The sequence below is a fragment of the Trachurus trachurus genome, assembly GCF_905171665.1.
Source record: "Trachurus trachurus genome assembly, chromosome: 4".
In the NCBI taxonomy this organism is placed as follows: Eukaryota; Metazoa; Chordata; class Actinopteri; order Carangiformes; family Carangidae; genus Trachurus; species Trachurus trachurus.
In genome coordinates, this window is record NC_139898.1 from 13,989,800 (window position 1) to 14,008,020 (window position 18,221).

The window sequence follows — 18,221 nt, forward strand, 5'->3', positions numbered from 1 at the left end:
TGTACATGGCACTTCAATAACACTATTTATCAGATGACTCATGTCGATGATTCTGAATAAATAAACAGGAAAATAAATTAAGGTGTCATGTTTGCTCATCCTCGGACAGAGCATCCAGTTTGAATCCAGTTCCACTTCTCTGAAAGTGTTATTCATAAATGAATGAATGTGTTGAGACACATCCAAACGCACGCACGCACGCACACACGCACGCACACACACACACACACACACACACAGAGGAATAAGGTAACAAAAGACAGTATTTTGTTGACTTGGTTTGACTGACCTCAGTGAGAATGGGTGGCTCAATGTTTTTTTCTTTTGTGTGAGGACGATTTTTAATTATCAGAAGACGTTACCAAACAGCTCACAATGCTGATTATGTAAACTGACCATCAACTGAGCAACAGTATCAGTTTCTGCAGGGTTAACCTGTAATTTGTCTTCCTATCCTCTCTCACACACTCTTTTCTTTGCTCCTAGCCGGCCATTAATTCAGCCAAACTCCTTGCGAGAACGAGGAAAATTAAATCTAAAATGAATCTTAGCATTTGTCTCCTCTTGTCCACACCAGAAATGAAAACTGATATGAAAGCTCTCAGCCATAATCATCCTCTCTGTTTGTCTCCAGCATGGCTCTGAGAGAGGAGTGCTGTTTTATCGATAAGCAATAAGCAGGCTGATCACTAAGGATAACTTGAGGATGGACGTATACTGGGACTGTACAAGGAAATGAAATGACAGGCGTAACTAACTGAAAAACCTGTCTGATCAACACAAGCTAGATGTTACAGTAAGATCATTTCAAAATACAAGAGGGTGCCATGCTCTTAAAAACTTCTTTTTTAAAAATTCTGCTGACAAGCCACAGATGTTTAGACATGGTTACCCTGTTGGGGAACAAGACAGCAGCTCTCTCATTGGTCCTTTCTAAACACATGTTTTGTTGAGATCAACTTTCACGGGCAGCGGCCCTGCCTCCTGGCTCTCCTCTGATTGTTTCACAGCGACGGCGATCACAGGACTCAGGTGGTACGGGTTGACTTTGTGGGCATTGTCCAGAAACTCTTTATCTCCATTGATACTCAGCTGGAAAGACACAAGAACAGATCATGTGAGAAAAACCTGTAGCACTTCACCAGACTGGTCTAGATTTTTGATTCCTAATAGATTTGCCCCCATGAATATACTATATACTGTAGATAGATAGATAGATAGATAGATAGATAGATAGATAGATAGATAGATAGATAGATAGATAGATAGATAGATAGATAGATAGATAGATAGATAGATAGATAGATAGATAGATAGATAGATAGATACGGTATGCAGAAACTGAAAGGTCTTGCACACAACTTTTGCACAAAAAACTCAGAGTCTTTGATAAGCACGTGGAGGAGTGATAGAAACAGACAGTCTGAGTCGGTTTCAATAAGGTAAAAAGTAGAACGAGGGACTGTGACCAACTAGAGTGACAGGCACCAGTGCACAAAATTGTTTGTTTGGTTTTTTAACTACAGCCTGGACGTACAGGTAACCACAACGGATTTGCGGTGCATGACCATAGTTTGACAACGCATGACGCTCAAATTAGAGATGGAGATCACCTTTGGATGACTGTGGAGGGAATGTCATAACACAGCACACAGGCGGTTGTGGATGAGAGATGCTGGTAACAATCAGACATCTATCATGACTCAGCTTCTCTGTCGCCACTGCCAAACTCAGATTAGATGTGGAAACTTGCTTTCTTTCTGTGCATTTGTTTGTCTACAGGCTTTGGAATAATGAAATCAAGCAAAACATAAATAAAAGGATTATGTAGATCTGTAGAGGCCTGAGTATGCAGCACTGACAAATTAAGACATGAAAATATCACAAAACACTGGAGAACATGGGCACAGGCTGGATTGCCAGTAATACCGCTGTTCCTCTTCACACAGCAGCACACACAGAGTCAATAAACAGGATTAGGCAGGTCCCTCAAATTTGCAATTGAACCTTGAGCTCATTAAGTCATTGCTCACATTTATATTCATTAGCGCCTGAGCTCATCTGAGTGCATGTACCTGTGTCTTGATGTGCTGCTCGGGTGCAGTGACGAGGCTGGCACAGCTGAGCCACAGCATAACCATGATGGACAGGAAGAGACAAGCCGCTAGAATCCACCGCGGAAGACCTGAGCGCCTGGAGGACAGAGGGGTGGGACGAGGAAAAGGGGAATAAGAACGAGGAGGAATGAGCAAGAATTACGGAGAAATTGAATAATTTCTGCATCAAGCACAACGAAATAAATACACCACAGCCGCATTTATACACTTTCACAGTGATTCCGTGATGCGATTATAGCTGCATTTGGTCCATTTAAACTTTGCCATATTTTTTCTTAAAGACCGTGAAACTTTATTAACTTCCATTGACTTCCATCTTCCATTTTCCTCTCTGTAAAACCATGAATACTACTGTTCTTGTCAGTAACGGCATTACCCCAAGGTAAGGCAGATGAAAGGGTGGATTGGTTTGAAAAGTATGCAATGTTAAGTAACACTATGATATTGTGACAGGAATAGAAGGAGACACAATGTCTGGTGTGATGGATAAACTATTTCAAGTATCTCAAGTTTCAAGTTTCTACATGTTCATTTTCACATTGAAATTAAATTTCCACAAAGGGAGGAAACCAGATTTTGAAACTCGTTGTTTGCTTTCGCTCTTGAATTCTCAACAGAGTAACTTTAGCTTCAACTCACCTGGACATGCAGCCGAGGAAGTCGTGCTCAGCTGTGGGGTCATCTGCGTGCTGGACAGGGTGTTTCCCTTTGCCTCCTGCTTTGGATGATCCCTTCTCTCCATGTCCTCTCACACCTGCAACATAACATGTTGCAAAAGAGAAGTTAGACACAAATCAGTCTGACAACACACATTTTCTGCTTATAGACAGCCTGATAGATGTGTGTGTGTGTGTGTAGGGTGTGTTTTGCTCTCACCATGAGGTCTCTGGGTGTGAGAGTGGACCTGAGGCCAGGGTTTGTCTGCCACATTGGATCGAGGAGCCTGCAGCTCAGGCAGAGAGTACTCCATCTCTGGCTGGCTCTGAGGAGGAAAGAAAAACACAACAGCATGGCAGTAATTTTACCACAGTAATTCACCAGCAGAGCTGTCAGTAAAGAGTCTGTTTAACGCTGTGAGGTCGCACCACAGAGGAGTTCCTACTTGGCTGGGAAGCTAAAAGGAAAAGAGAGAAACACCGCAGGAGATGAATCAAAAATGAGAAATATGAGGAGAGGCAGCCAGATTTAAACCTTACAGGAAAAGTTTGAAGTATGTTTATTTGTTTCCTTGCTGTGATTTAGTCAGCGAGTTGGATAGAAGCCATTCTCATGTCTGTGCTTTACAGTGGAGCTAGAGCCGAGGCGATTACCCTCGCTTACCGTAACAAACTGAAGTAAAGGGAAAAGTAACAAACCAAAAATATAGGACAACAAGCTGTGGTTTTGATTGTTTGTGAGTTATCTGGCTTTCCTGGTTTCCCAGTTTCAAGTCTTTAAGCTAAACTAAGCTAAGACGCGTTTCCACCACAGGAACCAGTTCCTGTAACTATGAAAGTTTCCACCGCAGGAACCAGGAACCAGGAACCAAAATGTAGTTCTGGGGTAGAAAAGTTCCCCTGAAAACAGCTCTGATCGGGGGGGGGGGGGGGGGGGGGGGGGGGGGGGGGGGGGTAGGTACTTTCGAAAGGTTCAGGAGCTATGTGGGCGTGGTCTGCGTACTGAACATCTCCGATTGGATGAGAACTCAGTTCCGCATTTTACCCGGCAGTATCATGGATCTATTATAAGACCATGGGCAGTATATTCAATTCCAGCTGCAAGCCCTCTGTTTTGTTCTATTGTTTTCCACCAGATATAAATAAAAAAACGGAATCCGATAGGTTACCATATTCACAACATTGTGGGAGAAATAGGTTATTATCTCCATTACGTGACTGAAAAATGGCGATGTGATTCCCACCGGTCGCTGGGTGATGGCGGAGGAAGAGCCGTCATAAGACGGCCAAGGCAGACGAGGCGTCTCAGTCTCGCTGCCCTCCGCGGTCCTGGTGCGCTACAGGTCAGCGAGACCGAGGCGGTGTTTCTCGAGACCTGAAGACCAGGCCGGTGTGATTTGCATAATCTCCCTGGGACTTTTGGCCTCAGTGGAAACACAGACAACAGCGGGCCACATGAGCCATTTAGTTCCGGGTACTAATAGTAATACACACAATCCAACAACTCCAAAACGCTCTTGTGGAGAAGTTGTGACCTGCACATTCGCCACGCTATGAAATAATAATGTAAGATGACAAGACAGAGTTGTTTTCGATACATACATTCTGAATTCGAATACATTTCAGACATGGCTGCTGGGCGGAGTGATTTCAAAAGCGCAAGTAGTTCAGAGTATTTGCTTCATGTATCGTAATGTTGTATAATAATTATAAATGATTATTTTATAGTGTGGCGAATGTGCAGGTCACAACTTCTGAGAGCGTTTTGGAGTTGTTGGATTGTGTATTTGATGAGTTTGATGAGGGACAACAGGGGACCTGTACCGTTCACCTCCATTGTGTTCACTGAGCAGCTCACGTCTCTGCCCCGTGGATCTCAAAACAACATGCAACAATAATTAAGGGTAATGAACCTACTCCATAGGGATTATGGCAATTGGCGAATTTGCCAAAATGGTTAACTATCCCTTTAAGGTTGATATCTAGACAGGATGCGATGACATAAATTATTACCCAAAGAGAGGTATAAGCACTCCTTTATCCCTACAGCCATCTCTAATTTAATTTCAGTATAGTAAGCCCTTAAGCATGTAGTGTTGTCTTTTACATTTAATTGCATTCATTGTGTTCATTGCATTCATCGTCATTTATCATCCTTGTTGTTGATGTATGTGTTGGAGTATGTTACGTCTTGTCTTGTTGTATGCTTGTTTTTAACAGCTTGGTCAACGTTGTCTTTCTCTTCATCTTTCCCACACAAATTATTTTGTTAATATCCCCTGTACCAGGGCAGCACCTCTGAAAAAATGATTTCTAAAGCGACTGCAACACACAGAGAATAAAAGCATGGTGTGCGCTGTGTTTCTGGTTCCCCTGGAGAACTCATTAAAGGGGGATTTTGGTTCCTCACTGCTGACCCTCCCTCCGATACAGCAGCAGCTGTAGTCGGCTGTAACAATACTATTGCTGGTCTCAGCAACAACACACACGCACGCACCTATTTAGAGCAGTACAGTATATCCCACTGCAGCGGTGTCAAGCTCCCTGTAATCATTGATTCTGACAGTTAACTGGATCAATACAACTTTTGCTGCCTCAGATTATAATGTGGAATCAGCAACATTCAGTTTCATTCATTGCCGTTACTTCATTTAGAAAATGATTGATCTGTTTTCTACTCAGTGACTTCAGTCACTTGTCCAGAGTAACAAAACACTCAAACATGCTTGATGGCGCTGCTGAGACACGGCTGGTTAGTTTTATATCCCGAAACTCTTCTCAATCCTCCAAACCTTTGTTGTTGAAAAAGTTATTTCACAACTGGGTTTATTACCCCTCGTGAGCCATGTTTTCTGACAAAGTGCATTGAAACCAGATGCAGCACCAGTGTAGAGTTTGGGGAGAGGCGAGGGTAGATGTGAGGGGGATGATTCTCATTGGCTGTAGACTAAAGAGATCCAACCATAGGAACAAGCAGAGCCTGATCTGCATCTGTCATGCATTATGAGAAAGAGTGCAAAAGGTGCTTGGCTTACACACATACACAGAGAGAGAGAGAGAGTTTAAAGCAGAGGAGTGGTGGTTACATAGACAGAATCTCACATCTCTGATGTAGTTAACTTTAAAGGGATATTCCGGCGTAAATTTAACCCATGGTCCAGACCCCAGTTAGACCCCCCCTCGAGAGATGAAGTCTGCTAACCGCTAGCTTCTCTAGTTGTAGCAACTTTAGCAATGACCGCACCATAACAAACAGCGCAGTATACGAATCCACTAGCCACCGATCAAAAAGCCACCTATAGCCACAAATAATGCTCAGAACAGCACCAAACGTCATCAACAGTACAAACAGGGTCCCAGCACATAATACGAGGCATCAAACATCTGTTAGCTTAGCCTGGTTTCTATTGAAACGAGACGAAAACAACTCACCCACTCTGCTCCAGTTATACGCTATGCAGCAACTTTCCGTGTCCAGCATAGAGTCCAGCACTGACAACACACTTCCGAGGCCGACTGGCAGCATAAACATCTGGTTTCAGCGGCCACCGACAGGCATTCATTGACCACCAGACTGACCACTTGATTCCCCCAGGTCCAGCACATATCCTCCACCAGCTCTCTCCCCCTGTCACTTTTAGCCTCCATTTCCAGAACATAGTCTCCACCGCAGCTGCCCCTCTTTGACTTTACTCATCCATTTCCTTCAGCTTGTCTTCAGTAAACTCGGTCTCAAACTGATAGTGGTGCCCATTGAAATGAAACCAGTCGTTGTTGTTCTCAAACTCCATAAACTCAGCCGTGTCCGTGATGTCTCCTTCACTAAATTACAGTCTCTTCCGGGCAACGAACGGCGTCCTGATCGTGCGTGTGACGTCGCGTCTAATCTCGCGCTTGTTTACGTAATTCTCTCCGTTCATTTCCCTGTGAACACTCGATAATAACTTTTATAAACTGATATAGGCAAGATACATAGGAACTTTGGCTGCATTATATGGAGTAATACACACACATGCATCCTTGAGCGCGGGACTCTACTTCACTCGGTAATCGCCTCCATGCCAGCTGACTACCTGTACGAGCAGACATCACAGATAGGATATGGGGGAATCAAGTGGTCAGTGTGGTGGTCACTGCCTGTCGGTGGCCACTGAAACCAGATGATTGTGCTGCCAGTCGGCCTCGGACGTGCCTGGACTCTATTGCTGCATAGCGTATAACTGGAGGAGAGTGGGTGAGTTTTCGTCTCGTTTCAATAGAAACCAGGCTAAGCTAACAGATGTTTGATGCCTCATATTATGTACTGGGACCCTGATTGTACTGATGACGTTTGGTGCTGTTCTGAGCATTATGGCTATAAGTGGCTTTTTGATCGGTGGCTAGTGGATCCGTATACTGCGCTGTTTGTTATGGTGCGGTCATTGCTAACTAGAGAAGCTAGCGGTTAGCAGACTTCATCTCTGGAGGCTTACTCTGTGTTACGGTGTGTTGGACCATGGGTTAAATTTACGCCGGAATATCCCTTTAAGACTGGACACAGTCTTGTGTTGTTATTGGAAAGAGCAGTGGATCTTTAACTACTACAAACACTGCATGCTTACTTGTATCATGTTCAAGCCTGAGACTGAGAGAGGAAAATGGTGACAAAGCTAATCCTATGCAGCTCTACATTAAGGTTAATGGGGTAAATGTTACATAAAAAGTCATAGGGAAAACACACAAAAATGGACAAACCTACATGGTCTGTGTGACAAATAAACTGGAGTTTACATTGGACAAATTGAGTTAAAAATGCCTAAAATCTGTATTTGCAGCTCTGCCCTTTGGCGTTTGAGAATAAATTAGGTAGAGATTTTTTATTTGTTTTGTTTTTGTGTTGTCATTATAGATTCACTTTTTAATATTTCTATTAATTAATGTCAGCGGAAACTAAGGGAATGCATATGGAAATAATAAGGGGTTAAGAATTTCAAAATAATAATAATAAAAAGCTTCAAATAAATCTGGAGATGTGTTTATCTTATTGTTAACAACTAGTGAAAAGTGTTTTTCATAACATTATAGCGTATTCCTCTGTGCTGCAAAGCTCCACTACAAAAGTATAAAAACACATCAATGAGCTGCACTGTTGCAGTGCATCACATGTTGCTTCATTAAAATGAACACAAACTTCATTTTGAGCTCAGTCCAACATACATCCCACATCCTGCTGCTATAAATAGCAATATTGATCCACCGGTGAAAATATTCCTCAACAAAAGCAGCTGTTTTAGCAAATTACTGAGTCATATTTTAAAATCAAAATTAATAAATAATAAGCTGCTTTTAAATTGTGTTGGTTGATAATAAGTAAAACATAGAAAACCATCCAGTCTCATCCTTACAACCAAACATAAACCACAGTGCTGAAGTAATTCTTATGCCTGGCTTTATAAACCAAGCTGAGAAAATACACCGACTTCTATTTCAGTGTTGCCTCATAATTCAAAGTCATGTCACCAGTTCTCTCTGCTTGGTTCAGAGGCTTTTTTTCCCTCTAAAATTCATTCGGGCAGAATGACTAATGCAGTTGTCAAGAAGAAACAGGGCAGGGACTTCTCACTTTTAATTCAACCTCACACCAAGTTCAGATTGTTCTGCGGGCCAGTTTGACAACACACCACAATCCAACTGGAAAAGGAAATCTTTAGTCCAGATGCTTTTGTCCCAAACACCCTCACAATGTCGCACCATCACTGTTCGATGTGTCAAGAGCACAAGCAGGTAGTAGGATGACTATGACTTGAGGTAAAGGAATGTGTTTCACCAGTAGTTCTTCAAAATTATATGTTTTCTTTATTTTCCCCTTCAAAGGGGAAAACCCTCGTGATCTAAAACTGACTTAAGCCATCTTTAGCCTCCTGATCCTGGTTTTTATGAGGCTTGAGGCTTCACACAAATAGTTATTCTCACTGCTTGAAGTCACACAAATGCATACACAAGCACACATATACACTAGACTGTCAGCACGCTAGACATCTACATAATTTGTATTGCAGGGATCACTGGTTTGTTTTCTCCCCTCTGCTGTCCCTCATCTTTGCTGGACTTTTTCTGTTGTTTCAACATTCAACAGTCAATCTGTCATGTTGGTGGAGGTTTGCCAGCTGCCCACTAAACACAGGCCTGATAGTCTCCTCACAGCCCCGTGGAGCCTGGCTTCCCTTCACTGCTTCAGCCTGCATGTCACTGCCATAAAGAGCAAACATCCATCACCAAGTCCAAAAGAAATATTGGTAATTCCACATTTTGCAGCTGCTGCATCTCTTTATATGAGATAAAGCCTCAGAGCCCAGCCTGCAAACAGCTGTCCGATACCTAATAGTGAATTTCAGCATATAAAAGAGCCGCCTGTCTGATTCCCTTCTGTATGGGTTAGGAAGCATAAATACTATCATTTCCTATTGAGCCCTTTAATTATGTAGCTAAAATTGCATTCAAAGTAGTCACATCATCCACAAGGGGAAACCATGACAGAGATGCAGGTTTCTGACCAGCCTTTGAAATTTGGAGGATATGGTTGGGTGGTTAGAGTGGTGGTTAGAGACACTGAATCTAATTATAGCTTTAACATATAGGAGGTTACTGTATTGACTTCAGCATTATGTTTGTACGTTCAACTGGAAGCACTCTGGAAGCAGCTTCTTGGCCCTTCCACCATAATTCATCAAAGCTTTTAATAATTCTTGACACATCCTGCTAACTAACAAACAAGACTTCCCCTTGGTGAGGGTAATCAGGCATGAGTCTGTCAAGTTCATTCAGTTTATTTTTTTTCTTCCAATCTTGAAAATAATGTCTGAATACTTATTTGTCACAGCCAGAACTTTACTCTTCAGCACAGTCCACTCTCTGTTTAATCTTGCAGTGTGCTTTTGTCCTGAGGCGAGTCTCGGTTATCAAATATGCATGATGCTGAGGGGAATGACATAATTTAAAAGGACATTTATAAACAATTAAAGTGCTAAAAAAAAAAAAAAAAAGTTGCAGCGCTCTGAATTCTACCACCTTTCTCCCCATCCTGCTGCGTGCCCTTGCTCACTCAACCGTCACAGATGCACAGACACTGAAATGGGCTGTGAGATGTTTTGGCAGCAAACCAGGCTCTGCAGCAGCATACAGCACAGGATATATTTTACACTCTCTACACGCAGCAGAGGTTAGCGGGACCAATAATCTATAAATGTCGACTGTCTTTTAATCTCAGATTTAAAACATGTGAAAACTGTTTGTAGATATTCATATTCATAATGCTATTCATAATTTGGTGCCATCATGACTCAGAGGGATTTTCACACAGTATCCAGTTAATATAGGAGATTCAGTGAGCGCTTTTCTGTGTGCTTCTGCAGACAAGCACTTATACACTCAGCAGAATCCGACTTTGTTGTCAGTGCAGATATTCTTAAGGACGAGGTGAGGTCCTGCAGCTCAGCAGCATAGTACGAGGATTGTATGGGAGTTACACATTCACAAATTGCAATTAAATGTGTAGGATTAACTGAAGATATAACAAAAAAAAACAGGAAGAGAACTGACTTTGAAATTCTGTAAATATCTAGAAGTTGACATTGCTGATATGTGCTGCTGTTTTTTTTTAGTTTAGCTGCAGGAACCAGTGCTGCTCACACTACATGACTTTTGAGTATTAGTTAATATTACAAATGAAACTCTGTTGCTCTTAACACACTGGAAATATTGTGGCATCTCCTAATCTGACAGACAGGATAAATGCATTGGCGGAGACCACATCTACAGACCTTTGTGGACCTATACAAAGTCAATCAGCACAACTCCTTCTGTTCAATTGTGGCCGTTTTTTTTTTTTTTTTTTTAAATCTAACTTCAATTTACTCCTAGATGTTATTTCATTATCTTCACTTCTGCATGCCTACGCCAGAATCAGAAGATTGAGCCAGTACTCTTGTTCTTATTTTTGAAAAATCTATAAAAATGTAAATAATAAAAGATCTTACAGACTAGCCTTTGGTTTAACCATATATCTTCAAACATTAAACCTAGAATAGACCTGAATAGACAAAAAAATACCACACAAAATGTAATGCCTGCCTGTCTATGACACACATTTAGTCCAGACTTACCTGGAAAACCACAACCTTGCCATCATCAGCCTGCAGGTAGAAAGTCCAGGTGGAGGAGATGAAGCTCTGAGCAGAGCTGACGATTTCGTTGCACCAGCTGGACACGGCCTCCATCACAGAGGGGGGCTTCGGGCGGAGAGTCATGGCCCTCAGCTGCAGAGGAGAAGAGAGAGGAGGACGCTCTGTTACAAAGGAAAACGCTGTCTCTGCATGTGTATCTCCTTCAGTATGTGTGTACACTTGTGGAGATATATGTCAAGCCCAGTCTGCGCTTTAAGCTGCATTTGTGTGTGTGCTGCCACTGACTGCAGAGCTGCCTTCCTCACCTTCCTCCTCTTGATCTCAGGTTCAGAGGGTTGGCTGGCACAGCCGGTGCAGCAGGCCTCCTGCTCCAGAAGCTTAATATATGCCTCCTGGCAGGCTGAGGGGATGAAAGAAGACACATAATGGTAAGAATGGAGAGGAAAAGAAGAGGGAGATGAGAGCGCAGATGGAGGAGGGGAAAGAGGAGAGGAGAGTGGGCATGGAGTGCCAATGTCAGAAAAGAAGAAACAAACAGGTACAGCATCTTTATCTGGGAAGAGAGATGCAAAGGATATGTATCTGCTGGCCTCTGCTGAGACGATTCACACCATGCTGCCATTATTGAAATTGGGGGCAACGGGGGTATCTGCTGTCTGGGTGGCGACTCACAGCGCTGATTTCCAATACAGCAGTTCAACCAGGTGAAAACAGCAGCAAAGACACAGATAATATCCACTGAGTCTGCTGGTTTTCAGCAAAGAGAGAGAGTTTTAGCAAAGCTGCTGTGACCGAGATTTTGATGTTGAACAGATTGAAATACCTGTGGATATAATTAGTTTTTGCTTTGAAAATGTGAAATCTAAATATCTTTTTGATTTCACCTAAAGCGATCATATTCTGCCCGACTTTAAACATGTTTTGTCGACAGAAGGACTCAAATGATCTAGGTTTTTTTTAAGACACCATCCTAGTGTAGCAAGAATAAGAAGTTGCAGCATGTTTTTGGATTTGATTCTGTAATTCTTTTTGACACAGTTTATTAAGGATTAAGGCCTTGAGCAGTTACCTCAGGCCAACACCACCAAACTCAGAGGAACAAACAGTCCAACACACAGACTGACAGACTGACTCACCTCCCTGACACTCCTCCCTGCTGGTGTTGAAGCCGGCGTTGCCATTGACAAACTGGCAGATGGAGTAGAGGCGACATCCACGGTGACAGGCGTTCATTATGGAGTCCTAGCAGCCAGACAGACAGAAGAGGGAGGTTGAGGACCAAAATTAGAGACGCCTCCTGCACGCTGGGATAAACTCCAGATAACCTTCTAGGTAAATATGACAAAGATGGGCTCTGGCACATCATAATGACATGGTGCAGCTGCTTGTATTACAGCCTGTCATAAACAGTTGATAAGAAGCTTTCAGTCAGTGTTGAAGGGAAACCGGTGATGAGGAGCCACTTGTGCACACAACAGGAGAACGAGGTGGATGGATGCACATCATTTTACTTCCTCGTCGTGATGCCTTCACTGTCACTGCAATGCAAAGAAACAGCGCCCTCTGATGACCTCCCTGAGAACAAGAGAGACAAAGACATTCCCTGACCGCGACTGACAACGGTTTATGACAGACAGCCCTTCTGCCTGTCATCATCTTTACTGCGTTTTTCTGTTTGTTCACAGACAGCAGCACAGAGGGCTGTTTACGCCAAACCACTAGACCGCTGTAGGCTACGTTATAATTTGGAGGCCACTGCGCTTAGCCTATTTGACATCTCTGCACTTTGGCTGCCAGTATAGAAAAACCCCCGACACTCGATATATGCAGGCTGTTTGTTTTCAATCAGTCCTTTAACCAGCCAGGTGCCTGTGACCCGCTTTGCAGCTCTGCTCCATCTGCCCTGCGGGATGTCTGAACCACACCTGAAGGCAGCAGAGGAGGAGGAGGAGGAGGAGGAGGAGGAGGGAGGTGATGAAGGGGAGGAGGAAAACATCCGACACTGTGCATCTATTAGCCGACGTGTTAATAGTCAGAGTGTCACCGATATTCAAAGACATCATCTGCTCGGGTCCAGCGTGGCCTTGTCTGAGCAGGAGGATGCTGTGCAAACAGTAATAAAGGATCGTTGTTTTCACGGTTCACAACAGTCTCACTGATGCTCCATAGTCTGCATTACGCCTCCTGGCCTGGTGCATGGTAAATGCGGGTAAAGCGTGGGGGGAATTACTGGCGCAGTTTAATGCGAGTGCAGTCGAAATGAGCTTGGATTCAGTTCACTTCTTCAACGAGTCTTTAAGGTGCAGAAGAAAATGAGCTGCAACCATTTTTCGGCCTAATGCTGATGCTAAGCATCCAGGAGGATGCAGCGAAGAAAAAAAAACGGATCAAGCGTGGTGCCTGCCGTTAAGCACAAACCGTCAAAGGTGTATTTTGTTTCATTTATCGTTTTACACATTTAAAAGTAGCGGCCTATATGTGCTGGCTGCATTACGTCTGTTTTGGTTGCAGGCAGCTGAAATGTCGGACAGCGGCACGTAGCTGTCAGCTCGCTGCTGATAATGCGCTTTCTGCAGAGACAGCCTACGCTATAGAGCACAGACAGGAATAACTTACTTTAGCGGGGCTTTTGTTTTTGATGGTGAGCTGGCATTGCTTTTTGCAGTAATTGATGTCTCCCAGCTGGTTATCAAAGAGATCCGAGGACGACGCCGCGAGTCCAGCGAGAAGCACCGAGAGCAGGGCCGAGAAGCCACACATCCTGCCGCCGAGCCGGAGCATCTCAAACCCTGGGAGAGAGGAGGAGCGGAGAGTCCCTTTGTGGCGGTGCTGCTGGTGCGGATGCTGCTGCTGCTGCTGCTGCTGCTGCCTCCTCAGCCTGGCTCCCGTCTGCTCCGCTGGTCTGCTCCTGAGCGTGGCGTCAGGCATCATCATCATCATCATCATCACGCACACGCTGCCCCCCCCCTCCTTTCAACACACAAACCTGCAGAGCAACCTTCACTGCAGTAGGCCTACATAATGTAGCAATGATGACATTCATGAAAACGGAGCAGATAGTGGAGGTGGGTCGTCATCATACATCCACAACCAGTGTCGTTGTTAACAGGTCATTGTAAAGAGATGGATCAGAGACTATATAAGTGTGTGTGTGTGTGTGTGTGTGTGTGTGTGTGTGTGTGTGTGTGTGTGTGTGTGTGTGTGTGTGTGTGTGTGTGTGTGTGTGTGTGTGTGTGTGTGAGCTCACAACTTATTGCTGCCTCACTTCAGTGGAAACACACTGACTGCATTGTATCATAGTGTCTGCTGTTTGTGATGCACTGCATAACTCTGCTGAGAAAAGTGCAACATAGACAAATAATTACTATGGCTGCTGTTCTTATATCACCACTAAATGTAAACACTGCAAGTTCACTAGATGATGCAAGTTATATGAAAATTAAATGAGGATAGGAAGTAAATTATAAAAACACAGCCAGGGTACATAATTAAAAAAAGAAAAGAAAAACATAACAAGCAGTTGTGAAAGATCCATTACTGTAAGTGTTGAACTTACAGTAATGTAAAAAAAACAACAACAACAACAACAACAACAACAACAACAACAACATCCATGATGAGAAATTAATAAAAACAAATAGTAGCCTATTACTAACCTTCTTAAATATACAAAATGAAACAGACTGGTCCATTTCATAAGATCATTTATCATTATATTGTTGGAACATTATTATTTACTGACATGATCACAACGCGTTGTAGCTGGTCAAAGTAGCTACATGGAGCTATAACTCATTTAGCCTACTGGATGATAGGCTACTATATGTCATTCAAGTTGTTATATATTATTTACATAGCCTGTATTGTGTAGAATAGTTTGTCGTGTTGTTTCACTAAACACTTTGTAATCATTAATAAAAGAATAAACAGAGTAGTCTCAAGCTTCTTTACTGAGCACGCGCACTTCATCAACAACTTAGGTAATCAACACAACATACAGTAGCGTCGCCACCTACTGTCCTGGCGTAGCATTAACATTTAGATGTAGATTAGAACACAACATTTCCCCCTTTCTCAAAAGTGTTAACTCTTTACTAACCAAATGGGGAGTATCATAAAGGATTTTTTCAAATGCAAGTATTGACTGTATTGGAAATCTAAAAGTCACTTCAACTGCAGTATAACCATTAACAGAACATAGTAAGAACACTGCATTACCACAGTACATTTGTCTACTTGTTTTCTGCCTTAAACATGTTTACTATGGCAGCTTATAAAGCACTCCGGTACTTTCAAGTAGCATAGTCTTTGAGCCACTCTGGCTGTCTTCTGTTCCATTAGCTCCTGTTTGGTACACTGTTACTTGGAGCAGGCTCCTCAGGCCTCGGTTCTCCAGCTGGGAGAGTGAATGTCTCGGGCAACACTGACAGGTGAGAAGCATCCCACGTCTTACCATCAGTAAGACACAAGGCTCCCTGGGTGCAGGTTAGGTGCCTTGGCATGTCTCTTAGCGTCAGTGTATGTTTTCATGTGTAACTTCTTTTTTACTCTGTCTCTCAGTGTGAGGTCCGGATCAATTGTGACTTCTGGTTGAACAGAGAGTTTGGTTCTCATCTTTCTTCCATACATGAGCTGGAAGGGTGATACACCTGTAGTTGCATGTGGTGTAGCTCTATAGATTTGGAGAAACTCAGTGATATGAGCTTTCCATGGAGCTTTCTCTCTCTCTCTGCACTGCAGAGTCTGCAGTAAGGATGCTTTCCTTCAATACTATTTAACCTCTCCACTACCCCGTTGCCTTCTGGATGGTAATATGGTGGTTCTAATGTGTTGTATATCTCGTTCTTTCAGGAAAGAACAGTTCTGAGGAGGTAAACTGAGGGCCATTATCTGTTATCACAGTTACAGGGTTTCCCTTTTGGCTGAAAACAGTGCTCATGAAACGAATTACTGTAGCTGTAGTGCACTGTGGAGCAAAACACATCTCTGGCCACTTTGAATAATAATCTACCATTGTAATAGCAAACTTACAGTCAGCAGGACCAGTTTCAAATGGACCAACAATGTCCAGTGCCAGCTTTTGCCAGGGTCCATCTGGCAGGGGGACTGGTGTCATTGGTGCAGGTGCAGTCCTTGTGGATTTGTCATTCAGCTGACAGGGCATACATGTGGCAATGACAGACTGTACCTGAAAAAAAAAAAAGTAACCCGCGGGGTTGTGTTTTTTTTTTTTTTTGACCAAAAATTTAAATTTCTTCAAATTTCTTCAAATTTCTCCAAATGTGGATATATCATCTGGGGGTCAGAGGGGAGTCCAACGCAGAAGGTTTGGTTGAAATCGGGCTGGTGGTTTTGGAGAAAATGACCAAAAACCACACAGGCGATTTTGAAAAAAATGTAACCCGCGGGGTTGTCGTTTTTTTTTTTTTTTTTACCAGAAATTAAAATTTCTTCAAATTTCTCCAAACTCGGACATATCATCTGGGGGTCCGAGGGGAGTCCAACGCACAAGGTTTGGTTGAAATCGGGCCGGTGGTTTTGGAGAAAATGACCAAAAACCACACAGGCGATTTTGAAAAGAATTGAACCCGCGGGGTTGTCGTTTTTTTGACCAAAAATTAAAACTTCTTCAAATTTCTCCAAACTCGGATATATCATCTGGGGGTCCGAGGGGAGTCCAATGCAGAAGGTTTGGTTGAAATCAGGCCAGTGGTTTTGGATAAAATGACCAAAAACCACACAGGCGATTTTGAAAAGAATTGAACCCGCGGGGTTGTCGTTTTTTTGACCAAAAATTAAAACTTCTTCAAATTTCTCCAAACTCGGATATATCATCTGGGGGTCCGAGGGGAGTCCAATGCAGAAGGTTTGGTTGAAATCAGGCCAGTGGTTTTGGATAAAATGACCAAAAACCACACAGGCGATTTTGAAACATTTTTAACCCGCGGGGTTGTCGATTTTTTTTTTTTTTGACCAAAAATTAACTCTCTTCTAGAATAAAATCAAATTGGTGACTGCTCTTTATTGTAATAGGCTCTGTTTTCTAGCCTGACAAGCCAGACTATATCACTAACCTACGGAGCAAATATTTTTGCTGCCGCTAGGGTGCGTCTAGATTTCTAGGCTATCTGTTTTCATGATTTACTCCCAATCATCATTTAATTGTCATATAACTTACACAGGGCCGTAGCCAGGATTTTTGAAATACCGAGGTCATAGTCGTGGTGCGCGGGGGGTGGCGTCAGAAATTTTGGGCAATTTTATATTAAAAGGCTTCAATCTGGTGCACTTTGACAGATAAAAACTACACACATCATATTAGATTAATGCCATTTTTATGATATTATCATCACTAGTGATCATCCAGAGAAGACCCAACTTCACTGAATTCTGATGAGAACACACCACCTATTACAAACAGTAGACTAGCTCCTCACATTCGTAGCAGCCACAGAGTAGCAAAAATATTATATTATAAAGTTTAATTCCAGCTCGAAAAAAAAAAGAGTCTGAAATGCAATGTGATGGTCCTGGTTGTTAACATAAAGATGAACAGGTTTCTAGGGTGAAGTGTGCACTCTTTTTTTTACCATAGCTATAGCCTACTATCTTTGGGTGACTTCCTTCTGGAGCGTCAGCTGTGTTCCTCACTTTGAAACAGGCCCAGGAAGTTTGTTTGCTTTTCCTTATAGTTACCACAAACATACATCTGACTGCTCCTTGTTGCAGCAAATTTTGGTTGTTGGTTTGTGTAGTATTTCACATTTCTATGCATATTTTTTATGAGTAAAATATTGGTGTCAAACTTCATTTCGGTTGTATGGTCTTCTTTGAATGGGAAAATATGAAGAGGTCTAGGTGAAATCAAAATGAGCCAAAAACTGTTGTATTTGGATGGAGTGAATATTATGACACCGGCTATTAGTGAAATATAGCCTAATTAGTTTTCCAAAGGTCAAATTCCACCTGGACATACGTATCTCTGATAATAAAACAGCTGCAAAATTGCTCAGGTTCATTTTTTTTAGCATCTACTTTTACACAGTTAGCCTACACATTACTTATTAATTTGCCTGATATCCCATGATTCAAAGGTAGATTTTACTCTAATGTGATTTTTGTTAGTATTCTTACGCAGAGATGAAAAATTTACATTTTCTACTGTAGCCTACTCCAGACATTTCTGTAGTAATCTCACAGGTCTTAGCTTTCTTTAAATAAATAAAAAAGACTGAAATAAAACTAATGGTTGCCTAAACTTTACACCGTATGCTCTTTGTTAAATC

The 18,221-nt window shown here is 42.6% G+C and overlaps 1 protein-coding gene across 1 annotated transcript; it reads right to left on the minus strand.

The window, feature by feature from the left end:
- Window positions 1-933: 933 nt before the first annotated feature.
- On the minus strand, window positions 934-13,731 carry tmem59l (transmembrane protein 59-like; the record flags this gene model as incomplete). The annotated part of the gene is made up of 8 exons (XM_083970431.1): window positions 13,552-13,731; window positions 12,072-12,177; window positions 11,241-11,335; window positions 10,915-11,067; window positions 2,994-3,099; window positions 2,757-2,871; window positions 2,076-2,193; window positions 934-1,092 (listed from the first exon to the last, which is right to left on the minus strand). The coding sequence occupies exons 1-8, from the start codon at window positions 13,714-13,716 to the stop codon at window positions 934-936; spliced, it is 1,017 nt and encodes a 338-aa protein (XP_083826557.1). The 5' UTR covers window positions 13,717-13,731.
- Between the last annotated feature and the right edge of the window lie 4,490 nt (window positions 13,732-18,221).